We start from the raw sequence: 21,587 nt of genomic DNA on the forward strand, positions 1-21,587 counted from the left end.
GTTTGATATATATGATAACAGCATAAATGTTTTTTTGGAATGTCATGAGTGAGTAAATAAAGTGACTCCCATTGAACAGATATCAATATTCTTGATGCTGCTCTGCTGCACTCCTTTACACACTGCTCTCTGTGTTGAGATGATAAAAAGCTTAAAGAGTAACATTTCTAAGGTGTTCTCAGTAGGTTTAACAGCGCTTGTCAATGTCAATTTTTGTGATATGACCAGTCGACCAAGCATGAAGCTTCAGTTTTATTGGTAAAAGAGTGTTAGGGAAGATATAAAATAAGAAGCTAAACAATTAATGTTTGACAACTTTTTATTATAGACATGTTACACAACCAACAATAATATTCAGTGATGCAAAGTATTTGTCTTTTGATTTGTCAAATTTTGCCATTTTGAAGTGAAAAGCCTTTAATCATATGTAATTTAATTGAATGTGATGAGACAAAAAACATTAAACAGAGCTGTTTTTAGTCTTGTTAGGCTTATGATTAAGAGTGAAAGTGTGCATATTTTAAAATAAAAACTGTAATTGTTTGCAGTAAATTATACTTTTTGCCATCTTTGTCTTTCTATTTTTATTCCATTAAATTCTTTTCAATTTAATTTCTTTGAATAAAAAAATATATATATTTACATCACTAATTCTGAAGGGAATTCCCGCGTCTTTCAAAATGGAGTATTGTTAGTTTGAATATGTGGACACATTGGCCTTGAGTTGATACTGTAACACCAGTGCTGACTCTAATTTACTCATTTATTTCTACTCTCACTGGTCTTATTGTTGCATAAATGACTTAAGCCATTTTCATTGCAAGCAAAATTATCAAGCCAAATGAATGCCATGCGACGAGCCTCAGGTGCATAAATGCCCATATTGTTTAACAGCTCACTGATTGGAGACAAAGATCAGCTTGAGGCCACAGGCAATATGGTCCTCCATAAGGTTTATACAATAAACTCATAGATAAATTGGACGGTATATCAATCAAACTTACTTTTGCACATGCTAGTCGTCAGGTAAATTAAAATGTGCAAAATCAACTCATGCTTATGCTTATGTCTTAAAATCTCAAGACATGGCTTTTTAGGAAATTGAGTATGTCTGTGGAATATGAAAGATTTCACTGAGTAATCTTTGCTGGTGTAGAGCGAATGCAGTGCTGTGTAAAGGGGTCCAGTGTGTAAATCTGTGACTGGCGACCACAGCACAAGGGTTAATGTAGCGGAACCCTCTACCCCCTGTACTGGCTTCGTAATTCCCACCGGGTGTCCGCTAGGGGTCACAAGCTCTGGGCCGTCTGACTGACAGCTCTGCCATAAAATGTGATTGGCTGGGTTTGGGCCAGAGCAGCCCCTAATAGCCAATAGAATAGCCTCAATAGTACTGAAGTAGTGTGACTGATTAGAAAGAAAGAACTGGCTTGTCTGCACACACGGAGAGAGACACTCAGGCCTTTCTGACTTGAAGAAAGTGTCTGTAAATATGAGTGCAGAACTGAAGTAAAGATATTGGGTGTACTGTTGCCACATGTGATGCTGCTAAGCTAAGAACTGTACAGGTAGGGTTCAGAGTTTTTGTGTTTTACTGTTCGTTAAGTAGCAAAGATTTCTGTAAAAGATTCAGCTAGTGTTTTAAAATTGTTCTTCCATGTTGATTTTGGTGCATGCACATCCTGGAAGCATGTTGGAGTTTAAAATGTGTTGACTCCTTTAAGAGGGTGTGCTGTGTTTATTTTCAAGTGCAAAGGTTGAGATTTTCTATGGTCTGTTCCTGTGCTTGTGGATTGATGTGAAAATAGATGGCATCAAGCTTAAAACGGATGCGAATGATTTCGCAGACAATGATCTGGAATTCTCGTTTGTCTTGTGGAGGAAGGAAAAGTGGTACTTTTTAGTCTCTCCAATTTCTGTTAACCAAAGTAACATTTGATTTGACCTCTTTGGAAATCATCTCTTTGCTTTTTTCCCTAAAACAGATTACCTTGTGAGGATTCCAGCCTTCTAAATCGTGTTTGCAAACCCGGTGCGCAGTCCCATGATGCAGCTGGTGAAACTGGCCTGGATGATGGTTCTGGCCGCCCCACTGGTCTGCTTTGGTTTTACCACCCGCGGTCAGGGCCTGCGTGGGCGGGTTCAAGGTGACCGCCGAAACATCAGACCCAACATCATACTCATCATGACAGATGACCAGGATGTGGAGTTGGGTGAGTATACCAGATGCAATTCATCATTAATGGCCCATCTGTTCTGCAGACGAATGAGGTGGAGACCTCATACGACTCTCTTGAGGCTTTGTCAGCACTCGGCATGCATCAGTTATGAATAAGCAAGTCGTCTGGAAAGTTACTGTAGAGATCTTCAAATACCATAATGATACTTGGAGAAACATGGGAATGGAACTTCAGATGAAACAGATTTTTATTGACCTCACTGACTTAGATGTTTGAATTTGCACACTCCACTTCAATATTTGGAGACATTTGAATTAATTCATTTTTAGTTTTTATTTCAAGTTGTTGTGGTTTTTCTTGTTTTCCAGTAAATATTTAAACATTCTTAAATCAAGGTACATTTACTTGAGAAATTGTTTTCTCTGAAAAAATTATGAAAATGTATATATTTTTTGTCTAAAACAAGAAAAATATCTTCCAATGGGTTAAAAAAATTAAGTTTATTTTTCTTGCCCCATTGTCCGATGTTGTTCTTGGTTTATGCATAAACTTACTTGATTATTATTTTTTTCAGAAAACAAGACTTGATATCCAGAGCAATTTTGCTTCTCAAGTAAATATATATTAAATTAAGAATGTTTAGTGTTTTTGTTTTGTTTACCTTTGTCTCAAACCAGCGTGAGTTTCCATACTGGTCCAATGCTGGTTTAAGTTAGTGCTGGTCTAGCTGGTGAACCAGTACAGCCAGTCATAGCTGGTAATGCCCGTTGACCAACATGATATTTCTAGTGATAACAGCTGACGAAGGTCTTGATCCTGGAGGGTCATGTTCCTTCAGAATTTGGCTCCAACACATCTGCCTTGTAATATTAAAGACCTTGAATAGCTTCAGGAGTGTTTATTTGCGGTTTTAGCTAAACCAAGGCAGTCATGCTGGTTAAACTAGTTAAAAAGCCTTGTGAGAACACCAACACACCATCATTCAAAACGTGCTGGTGACCATTTATGCTGGTCTTATTCAGGAGGATTGTCAGTCCTCTCTTGTAGGAGCTCTGTTTAGTTTAAGTTGTTCATTATTAACTCAGCCTTGGAAAGAAAAAGACTTTAGCCTTCTCGGACTTCAGTCCTGGAAACATTTGCTTGCTTGTTGTTAGTCTACTTGATCTGCCACCCAAGTCCCTCTCTTGGTATTTGTCCCATATTGTAAGCATGTTGTAACTGGATCAAGTTCCTTCCTCTTGAGCATAACATCCAATGAGTCTCAATCACAGACTGTCATCACAGGTTTGACTTATTTCCTATTTCAATATTTAATGGCTTCCCTCAGACATCTGAGAGGATAAGGGCCTTAGTCCTGGAACCACAACCAGTCGTTGCATTGCCACAGAACTGCAGGGATCCTTTTCCACATCTAACACTACTTTTGACAGCATAGTGAATATTTAGACATGTAAAAGGTTTGAACTTCTCAAACATGCATAACTGAACTTGCATTTGTCTGGCTTTGTGTGTCAGGCTCATTGCAGGTGATGAACAAAACTCGCAAGATCATGGAGGACGGTGGAACCTCATTCACAAATGCGTTTGTAACTACGCCCATGTGCTGTCCATCACGCTCTTCCATGCTGACTGGGAAGTATGTCCACAACCACAACACGTACACCAACAACGAGAACTGTTCCTCGCCTTCATGGCAAGCTCAGCATGAGCCGCGGTCCTTTGCCGTTTATCTCAACAACACTGGATACCGAACAGGTGAGAAACCAAATGAGAGACCGATGACTCATTCTAACCTGCTTGATTCAAAACTGGGTTGAATCCAGTTTGCATCATGTCCTGTTTCATAAATGTTGTTCACTTCCCTATAAAATAAAGGCAAAAAGCCTATAAATAAAATGTTTTAATTTAACATAGCTGTCAAAATTAATGCACTAATTTTATGGTTGAATTTTTTTTCTATTTAACGCAATTTACACAATCAGTGCAGTTAATTTTTCATTGCATCCTTTGGCTAGCATTACAGTATTTGATCACGCTATCATTCATTCAAGTGCTTTTAAAGCATTTACAGTCTTTGTTACCGCAATTAATCGTGTGATTATAATTTTTTTATTATTGATTGACAGCACTAATATAAATGTTATATTTGATGAAAAATACATTAAAAAACTTAAAATTGTAAAAAGTTATTACAATTTAAAATAACTTTTTTTAATATATTTAAAAAATATATATAGTAAGTCTATCACTTTTGATCAAATTAATACATCCTTGCTAGATAAAAATATTAATTTATAAAAAATAATAATAAACAAATCTAACTGACTGCAAACTTTTGAATGGCAGTGTACATTATTGTTTTGTGTGTGTGTGTGTGTAATACTTGTTAATCTTTTTTTAATCTAAATAATAAAAATAACAGACATTCCAGTTTTACATGAACACAATTCTGCCAGGAAAATGTCACATAAAAAAAAAAAAAAATCTGTTGACTGATAATGCTCAAATTATGCTTAATGTTTTGACCTGAAGGTCTTCATGAAAGTTTATTATTATTAATAATATTATTAGTTTACATTATCATATCTCATCTGTCATTTATCATTAGCACTATTCTGAATATATACTAGGAATTTGTGTTCTGCAATTTCACGGGATTTTTGCTTCACATTTGTTTCTCAAAGTCAAATAAAAGTTCAACAGGAATTTTTAATCTGTCTGGTTTGTGGAAGCTAAACATTCTGGTAACCCAGTGCCGTGTGTCTTGAGTGGCAGTAAGTTCTGACCCTGAATACAGGGGTTCAGGCCTTACCACTGCTTGTGGTTTCCAGCTGATGTGTTAGTCTACAATTAACTCTCCAGGGCAGACTGGCTGCGTGCCCGGCTCTTTTGGAAGATGTTTTGGCTTAGCTTTGAGGGGAAAGGGTAGAGAAGACATGAATACAATGTAGAGACAGATATTTACAGGTACTGTTCAAAGGCAGTGTGTTGAGACAGTTGTCATAAAATGATAATTTTAGTCTTTGCGTCGACCTCACTGAACATACTCGAGTTTATATGTTGTCTTTATTTTTTTTCCCACAGCTTTCTTTGGGAAGTACCTCAATGAGTATAACGGCACCTACATCCCACCTGGGTGGCGTGAATGGGTGGGGCTGATCAAAAATTCCCGTTTCTATAATTACACCGTCTGTCGGAACGGGAACAAGGAGAAGCACGGCGCAGATTATGCCAAGGTATGTGCGCCTGGTCACATAAGTTCACAGCCCTGTTAGTGTGCCAAAGGCTTCTTTAAACTCAATTTTCAGTTTATGCTCAATTGTATGTTCTGTGCTCAACTAATTTCAGGCCTCTAATTACATATAAAATTTGGGTTGGTTGACTCCACATGGAATGTGGTTAGATTAAAGGGGGCATGGGGAAGTTACTCTAGTGTCTTGTGTATCATCAGGTGGGTATGTTGAATAAGACTTGGTAGGCAAAGAGATGATGTCCTTGGGGCAAAGTTTCTTTTGGAAACAACCACTGTTGTTGTGCTGCTGATTTGAAAGGGGTGGATATTTAGACTATGTTAAGAATGGCATACTTCTCTAGTACAGCATTTTGTTTCACATACTGCTTTTACATTTCTTTAGCAAGCAGTATACAGAGTATATACTATGCAATTTTAAACTAGTATTCCATTTCAAATAGCCATTGTTTGCAGGTCATCCTAGACTTTTACCATCCTTCTGCAAGACCTACAATATGAGCGAAGTGATAAAATCTGAGTTTAAAAGGTTTAATTTGATATGGCCACCTTCCATCTCTCGAGTGTTTTGAAGCTGCTGTCAAAACAAGGTTTTGGATCTTCTCATGGCTGTTTTTCAGGTAGCATATTTTTGGGGAACGTGGAATTTGTGCTGAGGTTTCATGGTTTGGGAATAAATTGAGTTGGAGGCAGTCTAAGGGATGAGTAAATAAATGTTTCGACTGTTAATTGGATGTCAATAACCTGCTTGGATGAAGGTGTTAAGTTGCCCATAAGCGGAGAGGCACAAGAGGCTGAAGGTTTCTCCATTAGGTCTGGAGGAATTTTGTGGCTAGGTGTTCAAGTGGTTCCTGGAAACCCTTTAGGAACACTTAAAGGTTAAGGTTCCTGTTTAAAGGTTAAGATTCATGTTTGAAGGGATTAAATAGGTAGGCAGAGCTATAAACGTATAGAAGAACGTCTCGGACAGAAATGTTTTCCCAAATTTTGCATCATAAATGAATGCACTATGATTCTTATTGTTGAAGAATGCCGCACATTTCAAATCACCTGTAGCCTTTTAGTCAAGTGAATCATTAAGAATTTGCTGCAAAGGCACAGTTTGTGCCTTAATTCAGTCCAGGCAAAAGATCTGTTGATGAATTGGACAGGTTAGGTACATCCGGATGCTATTTCACTCAAACATTCAATATGATGCTGAATAGTTTTCCAAAATAAACAAACATGCTGGTTCAATTAGTGGTACAACAGAGACTGAAGTGACATATATGTGTTTTGCTGTAATGCTGAGGAACAAGGTCCACTGAGCACATCTCTAAACAATAACTTCCACAAGATTTTCACTCCCACAGATGCCGGTAGCTGCATGTTTTAGCAATGGGGAGGGTAGAAGGGGGGGATGGAGACTTTCCCACAACCAGCCCAGACCAGGAGCACTGCCATCAAAGGGCTTACGGCTTCAGTATCACGTGATTTTTACCCCCAAGCCCTTGTGCGCATTCCTGCTGCTGCCTCATAGCAGTAAGATTGAGACCATAGTGTTGTCAAAACACCAGACCCATGGAGGGCTACAAACCTCTATTACCATTGAGTGACGCAGTCAACACCCTTGTCGTGCTCAATACCAAGTTGTTAGCATCAGGGCATTAGTTCTGTTGATGTGGGTCCATGATAAATAATAGTGTCCATGATAAAGAATAATCATAAATAATGGTTTCATGTGATTTTGAAAAATGTCTATACTATTTTTAAGAAAACTTGAAATGTAATGATTCTAAAATGTCATGAAGTGTAACCAAGTAAAAAGTAATGGTGTACTTTCAATATTCTTGACATCCTAATCATGATTGTCAAAAAGAAAATTTATATTTTTTCTCTCCTGCATGTTGGTTGCATCACATGAATGATTTGGCTGACCAAAGGTTTTTTGTTTTGTGTTTTCCTTTTAAGAAATAATAATAGTGTCAAACTACTTTGGGGTTTTTTGGTCACAGTTTATTTTGATGGTCCACTTTAGATATTATAACTAAGTAACTTTGCAGCTACATGTCAATTAACTCTCATTAGAATATAAGTAGACTGTTAGGTTAGGGTTAGTATAAATTGACAGTTATAGAATAATGTAAGCATGTTTGATGTTAGCATCAAAACAAAGTGTTACCTTTTTGGTTATGAATATAATATTCTAAAATCTATTTTCAAATACTTAAAATAAAATTACAAATAAAGATAGAAAAATTCAATAATAATTCAGATAAATTCATAAATGCATAAATGCGTATACATTGTAAAAAGTTATATGATCAATAAGTTGACAACATAGATTTTGACATTGCTTTAACTCTTCAAAATAAGTTAAGCAATTTTCAACTTTTTTTTTATAAGTTATACAAGATTAATTTTTTTTCAAGTCAGTTTAATGTAATTTAAGTTTAAATTACTTAAATTGTTAGGTACACTCAACTTGGATGTTTAAGGCAGCAACTTTTTTTTTTTTTACAGTATATAAAAATGGTTAAATACATTTAATAAATTCCTAAATACAAATAAATAGATCTGGACCAAAAAAAAACTTGTTTTCTTTGTTTAAGCCTTGAAAGCAAAGCCAAAACCAAGCATTGTATTTTATGTTTGAATTTATTCTGCCCATTCCAGGACTACTTCACTGATTTGATTACCAATGACAGCATCAACTACTTTCGAATGTCCAAGCGCATGTACCCGCATCGGCCGGTGATGATGGTGATCAGTCATGCAGCGCCTCATGGCCCAGAGGATTCAGCACCCCAGTTCTCCGAGCTCTTCCCAAACGCTTCCCAGCACATGTGAGTGACTCCCAGAACATTTAGTTACACTCTGCTAGAGCAACAATGCTGAACTACACTGAACCCAATGTATCCTGTCCAAGAGCCAAGCCCTGCTGGAATATGCCCTGGAGTTTGAATTGTTGAGTCTAGATATTTTTATTGTCCTGTATGTATTTATAATAGGATATTCCAAGGGACACATATTTCAGAAGAACAGTAGCATTCCAAGCAGATCATTTTCCTATAAATTTTAAACCATTATAATTTGGCTTAAAGATAAATATAAGTTTGTAGCTTTAGGAATTTTTGTGGCCTTATATATTTGGATACGCCATTAAAATTAGACTCTTAAGAGATGACTGTGCACTGAAATGCACTTCACACGTGACACTACCACCATGAAACTGAAGTGATTTATCATCCAAGTAAAGTTCTGGCACATGCCAAGTAAGATGATGGGGGATGAGATTTTTATGGTCCTCTCTTTGGTGCCAAGACCTTTATGGCTTCACTGCACTATCAGTTTTGTGGCTAGGCTCCTATTCCACACACTGTGCTGTGGCAACAGGCCATCCATCTCCAAGTCCTTAACATCCCAAGCATGTCAGGATCCTGGTCAGGGCGACATCACACTTTTGTCCCTCAGGCCTATCTATTTCTTTCTCACAATTCTTTCAGCTTGTCTTCCTACACAACTTTCTGGCTTCTCTCATATCAATCATGCCTTTCACTATATAGGTTTGGGGAATGCATTGTCTTAGAAGACCCTTTTGTGTTATTAATATGTTTTTAAGTGCATGGGCTCTGAATAGATCACACTTGGATACCCCGAGGTTCACATCGGCAGGCAAGTCGCTCTAGTGCCGAAAGGGTTGCCTGGCAAGTTGTACCAAAAAAAAACAGGGAAACAGATGGCAGGCGCAGGTTGCATTTTGGAATGATGCAGCATGGTTTCAGACACGTTTGGGGGTTTATTTGTCATCTGTGTGAAAATGAACAAAAGCATGCACATCCGAACAAAAGAAATAAGGTGCTCAAGCATAAAAAAGTTATGGCTCCAAGAATTTTAATTTATTCATATGCATTTTATATATAATACATGCATGCATACAAACATACATACACACACACACACACAAAAAAATATTTATACACTTATTTATTTACACATTTATTTATATTTTATGCATATATAAATATATAAATAATGTAAGTACAATTTAAATTCAATTAATTTATATTTTACTTTTCATAATTTTAACTTTTTTTCTTGTATTATTAATTTCCATAATAGAATAGTAGGTGGCCCTGCTAACGTCATCATGTTAATGGGTTAATAAATCCACAGATCATTTTTGGGCCACTCTGGAAGAAAAGCATTACATAATCATGTGAGCTTTCTAATGTGGGGATTTATTGCAAATAATCTTAAACGCATTGTTTATATTGCTATAAAATAAATCTGCCCATGAAATTGATTTTAGTTTTAGTTTTCAAACAGATTTTCACAGTGTGAGAGTTTTGCGAACAATTCATGAAAAGTAATGCTTTCAATGTTATAGCAGAAACTACAAAGGAGGATTTAATCTCAAAGACAAATGTTCTTCACGCTGCCTTGTGACAGGTGTCAAAGTCAGACTAATTCTATCCTTTGACCTCCAAATTCCAAATTTGCTCTACCTGTGCAAAGAGACAGGTTCCTTTTGTGTGGTATATTAGTGTGCCTCACTGGCTGGGTGAAGAGTTCAGTGAGCGGACAAAGACGGACTGAGGAGGAAAGGGCAGAAGCCATCCACTCAGACAGAATGGAGCTTTCCTGTGGCCATCATTCATTATGACACCAGGCACAAGAGTATGGTCAGAAAAGCAAAGGAAGACCATGTCTTTCAGCTGTGGAGGGAGGCCAACTGCAGTCAACAGGTGGCCATCTCGTAGCCTTAGCTCCACAAACTAGTCCGCAGCCTCCTGTTTACCCAGCTTTTTATTCTCCACTTCAAATGCAAATGAGTTATAGCCCTGTCGTTGCTGGACTTATTACAAACTTTATTTTGGGCCTGAAGGCTGGGGAAGCTATTATTTTTCTTCTGCATGTGCCAACCCTCAAACGATTAAATGCTGCCAAGAAACCCTGAGACTCTCAGCATGGTGTGAGGAGAGATGGAGAGCGAACCCAAGAAAAACACCTAGCGAGGAGAATTAGTGCGTTTCCGTGGAGGGGGAAGGGCGACTGCTCTGTTATTGATGCTTGTCAAGTGTGTTATACAACAGACAACTTTAAGCACAAGTGGTTGTGAAATAGCAGACAGGTGCATGTTTTTCTCACAGTAGCATGTTGTGTTTATTCGCACAGAACTCCCAGCTATAACTACGCACCAAACATGGATAAGCACTGGATCATGCAGTACACCGGCCCGATGAAGCCAATTCACATGGAGTTCACCAACTACCTGCACAGGAAGAGGCTCCAGACGCTGATGTCTGTAGATGACTCGGTGGAAAAGGTCAGTGGTTTAGGCTTTCTTGCTCTGAATTCTGGATATTCAATTGGCTTTGTATATGAATTGAAAGGAAATGTGTGTTTGCTCTGCATTACAGATATATAATGCTCTGGTCGACACTGGGGAGCTGGATAATACCTATATCATTTACACAGCTGACCATGGTTACCACATTGGCCAGTTTGGCCTAGTCAAAGGGAAGTCTATGCCATATGATTTTGACATCAGAGTGCCTTTTTTTGTCAGAGGTCCTAATGTGGAGCAAGGGGCAAGGTAAAATCAATTTCTATTTGAAACACACCTTTTGCACAATATAATTTCTTTTCACACTTTATTTATATAATTAATCAATGTATATATTATTCTACATATTTATTTTAGGAATTATTATTAGTTTTTAGCCATTTACTATATTTTTTCTACTGATATATTAAACATAAATATATAAATGTAATCTACTGTGTACAATATGTATGTAAAAATTATGATGATGATTAGCGATATAATATAGAAATTACTTTTAACAATTACTTTGTTTATATATTAAAATGTATGTATATATATATATATATATATATATATATATATATATATATATATATATATATATATATATATATATATATATATATATATATATATATATATATATATACACACACACACACACACACACACACACACACACACACACACACACACACATATATATATATATATATATATATGCGTGTGTGTTATTAATATATACCCTTTAGATATACATTAAATTATATATTCTTAAATTAACAGTTATTAAGGTCACACTTGAGTTTAGGGTCCTATTCTCATTAACTAACTATGACTTTTGCCTCAATAAACTCCTAATTACTGCTTATTAATAGTTATAGTTGTAAGTTTAGGTATTGGGTAGGATTAAGGGGTGTAGAATATGGTCATGCAGCAGAATAAGGCATTAATATGTGTTTTATATGTATACTAATTAACAGCCAATATCCTAATAATATGCATGCTGATAAGCAACTAGTTCATAGTGAGAATTGGACCCTAAAATAAAGTGTTGCCGTTATTTGTAATATAATATAATATAATATAATATAATATAATATAATATAATATAATATAATATAATATAATATAATATAATATAATATAATATAATATATTACTCCACAGGAACAACCATCTTGTGCTAAACCTCGATCTAGCACCCACAATCCTGGATATAGCTGGCCTGGACACTCCACCCGATATGGATGGCAAATCTATCCTGAAGCTTTTGGAGCAGGAAAAGACTGGCAATAGGTGAGCAAAATCCTCTTCATAAACACATTCCCAGTATAATATATGGTTGGGTAGTATCTGTTTATTGCTTTTAATTTAATTAACTCGAGTTTAATGGTTCCTGAACATTTGGAGTTAATTTATAAAGGGTTTCTGGCGAGTAAAGAACGCTGGAAATGTTCTGGGGTCACTGCCACTCACGATGGCAGGAGATGTTGAGCAAATTAAGGTGTCATAATTCAGGCCAAGTTAAACATCTGCTTATGGTATGCAAATGACACAAAGATTGAGTGAAATAAAATATTTGCGTTTTCATGTTGCAGATTCAAACCCAACCGGAAACCCAAAGTCTGGAGGGACACATTCCTCGTGGAGCGGGGGTAAGACAAACAATATTCCCTCTCTTCTCAATCATACTATAAAATCACTGCAGAATGTGCAAAATAAATTTGAATTGATTTATTTTGTAAAGGAGGCTCACCGCATACAATTCAAACCATTCCAGGATTTCGTTGTAAAATCGCCAAAAGATAAGATCAGAAGTACTTGTTATGATTTTAGGATTCCATTGCACAAACATCCTTCTTCCTTGACGTGTCTTGGTTCAAGTTCACCTAAAAATGAAGCAAAAAATATTCGTATTTTTCCAAATTACCATTAAAAATCACTAGAGCATCACAAGTAAGATCAGACTTTTACATTCTTTGATCAAATGTGTTCTCAGGAGCTCAACTATTCACATGGCAGATTTAGACCCCCATTATCGGATATGTTTCAGTAACCTACTCGTGACAGAAAAAAAAAAATCCTTCCCCAGGGGAAATATATGATATTACCTGTGGTATCAGACTCAAACTTGATATGTGTGTGTAGTGTTTCCCTTGATTTCTGTGACTGATGTTAGGAATGTGGGTATATGGTATTGAGGTTACCCTATTTAACTCACATTGCCTTTGCATTCTCTTATATATTGTAACTGTGGCCGTGGGCTCAACCACGCAGCTATTTCAGTCTAGCATTCCTCGTGTCACTCACATGGAGCTGTCAGTCTACATAATGGCACATTATCGCTCCCACAGTCAGCCTGTGCTTAGTTTCTCCTTAAGGCTAAGTAAAAGAAGGTTTTCCAGAGATGGCGCAATCGTAAAGCACATCGTTGATCAGTGCCGGCTGTTGCTTCCGTGACTCAGTAACTGTTGTGTATAAAGCCAGACCGCGGACTCGAAGCATGTTTATACCAAAATGCCATTAATTCAACCTGTTTTGCACGGTCACGACAGCTCCCATTTTGTGAGAAGTCAGATTAGTGAGTACTTCATTTATCAGCCGTGGTGAAATCATGCAGAGTATTTCATTTCCGCTACAGGCGGAGGCCGGAATGATTCGGAATGGTGTTCCAGCACTTTTATATTTTTAAAAAGTTTTAAATGATTGTAGATGATGGCAAAGTTTTTGTAAAACTTCATTTTAAGGTGACGTAGTTACACGTTACTACATGTACTTACTATAGTAATGACAGTAAATTATGCATAATTACAAGTAACTAACCCTAAACCAAACCGTAACTCTATAGTAAGTAGTTCATTAATATTACTCTACTTATTTGATTAAGTACAATGTAACTATGTCACCTTAAAATAACATGTAACCAATATCTATTATTGAATTCCATAAAATATTTTGAATTCATGCTTTTGGGGGGACTTCATTCATATTTTAAATCAGAATCATCACATTTTTGGGTTCGCTCCACTTCAAATCCTAATTCTACCTTTTTAATGCTTTATTGTTATGGGTGGATGGGCTTAACAAATGTCTTATGTACAATCTAATACATAGAAATTGTTCTAGAAACAAGTTTGCTTAGAAATTGCTAGTAAATTTCACAAATATTTTCAGGAAAACTGCAAGTAACACATAAAAACTCCAATATTTACAAATTCCCCAAAAATAAAAAAAATCCCCTGTTGAACGATAACTAGGACAGATATATCCTGGAAGATTTTGGTCCCATTGTTTCACTGTAAAAAGTGATCAGTTGACTTAATTTGAAGTTTACCTAATTTTAAGGCAGCGGATTTCCTCACTTTTTAAGTTAAGTCAACTGATCACTTTTTACAGTGTTCTATGTGCTGTGAAAGCTGTATGCACTTATAACAACAGTTATGAGATGCGGACCTGGAAGGGACGGTAATGATTTCCAGGCTTCCGAAACTTCAGTGAGGCTGCCAACTTCAAAACGTGGCCTAGCAACTCACCCAAGCACATTTGTCATTCTAGTAAAATCCTGCGCAAGAAAGATGACTCAGGAGGCAACCTGAACACACAACACTCCAACAGCTTACCCAAGTACAAGAAGCTGAAGGAAGTGTGTCAGCAGGCTGAGTTTCAGACGCCCTGCGAACAACCAGGACAGGTATAAACTCAAATACACACATGCATCACTGTTATTCTCACCCATTGTATATATCTGTATGTGAACTTGCCCACTTATGCGCAATGTTTGACCTCAAACATTCACGTAGTCTCAACCTGGTCCTTGTTTCCTCTACTATCGGCTATGTGCTAAGAACTGTGAGTTATAACGAAGCTTATAATGATTGAATACATTAATTTGCACCTTCAACATGAAGCCGGAGATTGGAGTGTGCAGCACATGGCCGATGTCCTGTGAGTGGTGCCACTGTAATTGAAACCGATATTTACAAAAAATTCAGGATAATTGGAGATTGGTCGTAGTTTTCTTTCATCAGCACACTGTGTGCCTGCTGCACCAGAACCTCTGTGGCGTGGCAATGAATCAGAGACAGCTGAACATTACAAATTGGTACATTTTCAGGTAGTGTAAATGCAGACAGTATTTCAAGGACTACACTAATGCAAACCAGATTCATTTTATGGTCAAGTTAAGTGATTGCCTGCAACACTTTGTCTGGAAATTTGATTGAATGCAGAAAGGTCGTTTGTGTGCGCCTGGAATAACACGCAGGTTTCCGTATTCACATTTTAGTCCAGTCACCTGCCAGAACAAAGCTGAAGAAGTGTTGGAGAAAGATCTGAACATATATTTTATGAATAGACCTCATTTCATTATTTACATATTTAAGTCAACATGAAATTAGATTAGACGTCATTTGCTTTAACACAGGTCCCTCGTATTAAATGCAGCTTTAAGTTAAATGTATTGAATGTGCTTTTGTGTTCACTTTAAACAGCAAAATATATGTACAATGTATTCTCTTCCCCCTCACCGCTGAACTGACATTGACATTGTGGATTTTGTGAGAAACGCACACTCTAAGAAGACTGATATGGTTTAGGTGTTGAGCACAGACAAAGCTTGAAGTTGTTATGGTCTGCTACTTCCAGCTCAAGTCTTAGCTTGAGTAGAGTATCAGTATCTGTTTTTCCAATATACTCTCCCTCTTTCTTTTTGACTAGGAATGTTGTTGAAAAAGCCTAGCAAAGACGGCGTTTACGCAGTCTTACTGCCTGCAGTGGGGTCAATGAGGGCAGTGTGTGTGATTGAGCCTGTGTGAAAGTTTATGCCCGTTTCTTCCTGAGTCTGAGTTGTGTCTCCGTCATTCAAGAAGCGAGGCCTTACATAGTTGGCTGTGGCGCTGTTTGCTTATGTCTGTTTGACTTCTGGCTATTTGGAGCCAGTCTCTGTGTGTGGATGTGAGGTACAAGAAATTTTCAACGTGTGTGTGTGTGGGGGTGTTTGGCTACTACGTTTGGAGGAACTAAATGAGTGAAATGCTCAAGCTAGCCTTGGCTAACTCCTTTTTGGTTTGCCGCCCTTCAAACAAACATCCTTGCTGCAAACAGATATAGCATCATCTGCAGATACATAAACTCATTGACGGGACTCCAGAGTTTAACAGGGAAACAGAGCAGGGTTGTGGCCATTGTTTGGATATGGTTTCCCATAGTCGTGAGCACATGTCTGAGCTGTGGTCAGTTTGCAAAGTAAACAGCTCTGCGAAATTAGGAGATTGAGTCTAAATTGGCTTCTGATTGCTTCTTTATGGGAAAGAATTGCAAGGTGGGTCTTGTGCCGTATGATTGTGAATTAATGGGATTACTCTACAAATGCAGATGTTTGACCGCAAAGCTCACTGTTCACAGACAGAGGATTAGTTTAATTCATAAAATAGCTGTGGTTATGCAAATGAGGCGGCTCTAGCACATTAAGTGGTTAGCCAGACAAAAATGTCTGTCCTCAAGCTGAATTCCTGCCCTTTTTGTTACAGAAATGGCACTGTGTGGAGGAGGTCAGTGGGAAGTGGCGTTTACAGAAGTGTAAGAGCTCTCTGAAGGAGGGATCCAAGAAAAGAGTGAGAAGTCTTCGCTCTCGAAGCTATGAGAGCCGGGAGAAAGACTGCCACTGTGGAGAGCGACCTTACAAAGCGGCCAAGGCAGCGCGGCGGGCACACCGACAGTTTGGCCACAGCAGTAATCCACGTAAGTATGTGCGCTCAAATGAGGTGAAGAGAGTTCATGGGTCTGCTAGCTGTTCAAGACTGTGTAGACAAACACTGGACCTTTTAGACTTGGGTTGAAAGTCACTCACAAGTCGCCACCTACTGGTTTATCAATGTAGCCTACAGGAAGAGGCACTTATCAAATCGGTAAAGAGTGAACTGATTCAAAAGTTTTGAGTCACTGGGAAGAATCAAAGTCCTCACTACTAATGGACTAATCTTGTTCAACACTGAAACTATCTTCCCAAGATACAAACTACTTATTTAGTTTAACTGGTAACACTTTACAATAAGGTATAATGTGTTAACAAACATGAACTAACAATGAGCAATGCATTTGTTAACTCTATTTATTCATCTTTGTTAATGTTAGTTAATAAAAATACTGCTGTTCATTGTTTGTTAGTTCACAGTGCATTAAATAATGTTAACAAATACAACTTTAGATTTTAATAATGCATTCGCAAATGCTGAAATTAACATTAAGATTAATACATTCTGTAGAAGTATTGTCCATTCTTAGTTCATGTTAACTAATAAAACCTTACTGTAAAGTATTAACGTTTAACTAGTTAGCTACACTAAAACTACATAAAAAGCTATATATAAGCTATAAAAGTATTCTATAACTAAGAATATACCTGCGACCGATAAGTGGTTTGGAGAATGGATGGATGGATAGATAGATGTAATAATATACATAAATTAAAATGTTACATTTTTTAAAATGTTTTTTAAAGTCCCTTATGTTCACCAAGGCTGTATGCATTTGATATTGTGAAATATTATTACAGTTCGTAATAACTTTTTCAATTTAATATTTTTCAATATGCAATTTGTCTGTGATGGCAAAGCTGAATTTTCAGCAGCTGTTGCTCCAGTCTTCAGTGTCACTCCCATAGTGAGAGAACTCTGAATCATATTTTTGGTGCCATCTATTGGTTAGGAGCTGAAGTGGCATATTTTTGTGGAAGTGGAAATTTAAGGAGCTCCAGCAATGTTAATAAATATTTAACTATGAAATGTGAGTATTTAAGTATGTGTAGCTTATGCTGATGTCCTCCCTAAGGCTACAGACCTCGCTTTGTGCACACACGGCCTGCCAGATCCCTGTCAGTGGAGTTTGAGGGCCAAATCTATGATGTGGACCTGCAGGCTGATGACAAAACCCCTCTTGAGCCTCGACCAATCAGCAAACGGCACTATGAACCTGAGGGAGGTACTGATTCTGACTTTGGGTTGGAGTCTGATGACGGATCAGAGGAGATGCAGTCAGATGACACTAATGCTGTGGGATACCCCAATTCTCTCAAAGTCACACACAAGTAAGAGCTGCAAGCCTTTGGACATTCAGTATTATTGTAGTTTAGGCTGCTAAGTGTGTTTTGCTCATTTATTGTTAATTTTGACTTGGGATCACAGGTGTTTCATATTAATGAACGACACTGTGCGCTGTGAAAGAGAGATTTACCAGTCTTCCAGAGCGTGGAAAGACCACAAGAACTTTGTGGACCAAGAGGTGAGACCCACTGTCCCATACTAACTTTAGGATTACTGCTGTTTAAACCACATGAATGATGTTTTTCATATACTTGTCCCATAGATTGAACTTCTCCAAGATAAAATGAAGAAACTGCGTGAGGTTAGAGGTCATTTGAAGAGGAGGAGACCAGATGAGTGTGACTGTGGAAAGAGGAGGTCAGTTTTGACATTTGTCTTGGCAATGTGAACTGGATGATTTTGAGGCAACTCTGAGCGTACAATGGAAACATGATTGGTCATCGTTCCACTCATCATCTCTCTTGTATTTTACTTCTTTAGATACACTACTGTTCAAAAGTTTGGAGTCAGTAAGATTTTTTTCTTAAGCAACTAATACTTTTATTAAGTGAGGGAACATTCAATTAATCAACAGTAAAGACTTTTATATTATTACAAAAAATATACATTTAAAAATAAATCCTGTTCTTTTGGATGTTCTATTGACTGTTTTCAACATTAATGCTAAAAAAATTATTCTTGAGCACCAAATTTTTTAAGGATTGCTGGAATAAACTACATTTTAAAATATATTCAAATTGAAAACCGTTGTTTTAAATTGGGATATTACTTTAAGAAATTATTTTCTTATTAATTTTTGTCTTGTTTTCCTGTTCAAATATCTCGACATTTCTTAAATCAAGATACATTTACTCGAAGCAAAATGAAAATGAGTTTTTCCTTGAAACAAGAATGCCTTGTGTATCTGCCAATGGAATAAGAAAAATAATCTTGTTTTCCCTTTGAATTAAGTTTATTTTCTAATATTGAATATAAACTCACTTAATAAATAAATGCAGCCTTGGTGAGACAACCTTGGTGAGACAAAATCTTACCAACCCCAAACTTCTGAATGATAATGTAACTGTAGTTTGGATATTGAATATCTGAATTCTTCAATCCTGATTAAATAGTTACAAATTCATCATTTTGAATCTGAACAGCAATATTTAGCAAATCAATCTGAGTTAGTCGAAGGCCTTTTGAGAAATTCCAGCTGAATTTAGTGCTGTTCTCTCCTTATTACAACCAGTTACTATAGCAAAGAGAGAGAGCAGAAAAACAAACCTGAAAGATTGAAGAATAGGAATGACCACCTCCATCCCTTTAAGTGAGTCCTTTTCGTGTGCGTCTGTGCCTCGTCAGTTTGTCTGTACTCTGTAATATTGTCTCTTTGTTAAAGTGTGTTGGATTAATGGCTAAATCTGTGTAGCGTCTCTAACACACTTTAAACAATACACAATTCACACCGATAATGTCTCTTCTAAATTCAATGATTGTTGTATGTGAAATAGTGTATGGATATGTTTACAATCGGTTTGGTGGAAATGTTGGTGAGCTTATATAAATCATGCAATCTAAGAGTTCTCCGTTGGTCCTGTTGCATGTGTAATGTTGCATGCATGCATGTGTACCTGTACATTGACTTCTTTTCATTCCATGGGTCACTGTTTTATACCATGTGTCTACCCATAAACATTAGCATTTCAAGTGTAAACAAATCACTTTAATTGTAAAGTGAGATTATGAAACACCCTGATCTGAAAATAGGACAAGAACCTTGTGGTTTGGGGGAGGGTGGTGTGTGCACGATCCTTCCACTTTCTCACGACCTCTGACCCCATCTATGTGTGGAGCTGGCTGGTCTACCTCCCCCAATCATTGTGTAACTCACCTGGGATGGCGTTCCCTTTTGCTTTGGCTCTAATGTCTCATTCATTTATGCCACCAGAGAGGCCACGCAGGAAGTGGACAGCAAGGCTCAACTCTACAACGAGATCCGCCGCAGGAAGAAAGAGAGGAAGGAGAGGAAGAGGCAGAAGAAGGGTGATGACTGCAGTCTTCCTGGTCTCACCTGCTTCACACACAATAATGACCACTGGCAGACTGCCCCCTTCTGGAACTGTAAGGAAATGCTCATTGTTTTTGCTACACTCTTAAACAGGGTAGAAAAGATACACCTTTGTACCTTATTTACTCATAAAGGGTACATATTAGTACCTTAAAGGTAAATATTAGTGCCTAAAGTGTATGTATTAGTCAGATGTGTGTAGTAACAAAGTACAAATACATTGTTACTGTACTGAAGTACAGTTTTTGGATATTTCTACTTTTACATGTCTAAATATTTTTAACTCCACTACATTTTGAAGAGAAAATTGATACTTATTCTCTGATATGTTTTCCAGACACTTCCATTATATTTTCAAATCGAAGGCACAAAAAATAAAAGCTATGCACTATGCAGATTGGTCAGAGCGATATCCAGTTCTCTAATGAATCTTCTGATTTAATTCAGTTCCTTTGAATCTTTAAAACTGGTTCACAAAGAGGTCTGAATGATCAATTTAATCACAAATATGAATCTAAATCCCGAGAAGTACACTGAATAATAAGTACCTTTTGAAAGGGTACTGCCCCAGTGACAGATTTTGTACCATTATTTGAGAGTGTAGTCTATAAGTCAGCTCTTTTTAAACATATTTTTTTCTAGTTAATGTGTTCATTGACAAAACTATTTCTCTTTTTTTCATAGTGGGTGGCTTCTGTGCCTGCACAAGCTCTAACAACAACACATACTGGTGTCTGAGAACTATTAATGACACTCACAACACGCTCTTCTGTGAATTTGCAACTGGCTTCCTGGAGTATTTTGACCTAAACAGTGACCCGTATCAGGTGAGGATGTGTGACATGTTTTCAGTTGCATTTGAGTAGAATAAATTGCTCTATTGAGTCTGAGATTATGCACATCAGTAGTGCTGTAGCGCTGCTGTGGGGATTCAGGTTTGAATCTGATCCTTCTGCCTCACTACTTTCTTTGTATGCAGTGCACTGTTAAATAAAAGCTTTAAAAGCCCATAATTTAAAAAAGAACTCTGAGGATAATGACTCTTCCTGTAAAGACATGCTATTATCCTTCATCTACATTACAGCACTTACAATAACTGACTCAATAATACATATTATGTTTTGCAGTTAACCAACGCTGTTTACACAGTGGAGAGGGACATTCTGAGCCAATTGCATTTGCAGCTGATGGAAATGAGGAGCTGTCAAGGCCACAAGCAGTGCAACCCCAGACCCAAAAGCTCAGATGCAGGTAACACTCCTGTCCAGTCTCTGCACCACATGTTCCGTGTGAAATGGGGGGGAAAAACATGCCAGCACACCTTTATTTTTGATTTTAAGATGCTTTCAGTGTCCAAATCTGAAAAATCCAGTTGCATCTCTGGTGAGAAACCAGATTAAACCAGCCTAAGGTGGTTTGCTGGTCTGGTTTAAGATGGTTTCCCAGCATTTTTTTTTTTTTTTTGCTGGTCTTCCAGCCTGACTACCTGAAGCGCCATTTAAAACCAACCAGTAAACCAACTTAGGCTAATTTATTGTTTTTTATTCTAGCAGGTATACACAATGATGCATGCTGGCTCATTTTTTTAAGCCAAGATTTCATTGTCCAAGTTGAGAAGAAAGTGCTGAATATTTAGTAACACTAAATATGTTTTGGCACACTCTGAGGACGCATGAATGGGATGAACCATGTG

General features: G+C 37.3%; 1 protein-coding gene across 9 annotated transcripts in view; it reads left to right on the plus strand.

Moving 5' to 3' along the window:
* Positions 1–21,587, plus strand: part of sulf1 (sulfatase 1) — a gene marked incomplete at its 3' end in the record, with an annotated part of 40,953 nt that overhangs the window by 14,757 nt on the left and 4,609 nt on the right. For 4 of the 9 annotated variants that reach the window (XM_082183884.1, XM_082183882.1, XM_082183887.1 and 1 more), the window contains 17 exons: positions 1,986–2,213; positions 3,696–3,935; positions 5,265–5,416; positions 8,086–8,255; positions 10,588–10,738; positions 10,833–11,008; positions 11,912–12,040; positions 12,343–12,399; positions 14,300–14,435; positions 16,273–16,483; positions 17,573–17,828; positions 17,926–18,022; positions 18,107–18,201; positions 19,076–19,153; positions 19,775–19,947; positions 20,579–20,721; positions 21,022–21,145. In XM_082183884.1, the coding sequence (XP_082040010.1) occupies positions 2,045–2,213; positions 3,696–3,935; positions 5,265–5,416; positions 8,086–8,255; positions 10,588–10,738; positions 10,833–11,008; positions 11,912–12,040; positions 12,343–12,399; positions 14,300–14,435; positions 16,273–16,483; positions 17,573–17,828; positions 17,926–18,022; positions 18,107–18,201; positions 19,076–19,153; positions 19,775–19,947; positions 20,579–20,721; positions 21,022–21,145 (2,557 nt within the window). In that variant the 5' untranslated portion in view covers positions 1,986–2,044. Of the gene's footprint in view, positions 1–577; positions 1,569–1,630; positions 1,894–1,985; positions 2,214–3,695; positions 3,936–5,264; positions 5,417–8,085; positions 8,256–10,587; positions 10,739–10,832; positions 11,009–11,911; positions 12,041–12,342; positions 12,404–14,299; positions 14,436–16,272; positions 16,484–17,572; positions 17,829–17,925; positions 18,023–18,106; positions 18,202–19,075; positions 19,154–19,774; positions 19,948–20,578; positions 20,722–21,021; positions 21,146–21,587 lie in introns of those variants that run through there. The other 5 variants (XM_082183886.1, XM_082183889.1, XM_082183883.1 and 2 more) reach the window with 4 other exon arrangements.

The sequence above is a fragment of the Leuciscus leuciscus genome (assembly GCF_965113295.1).
Source record: "Leuciscus leuciscus genome assembly, chromosome: 11".
In the NCBI taxonomy this organism is placed as follows: Eukaryota; Metazoa; Chordata; class Actinopteri; order Cypriniformes; family Leuciscidae; genus Leuciscus; species Leuciscus leuciscus.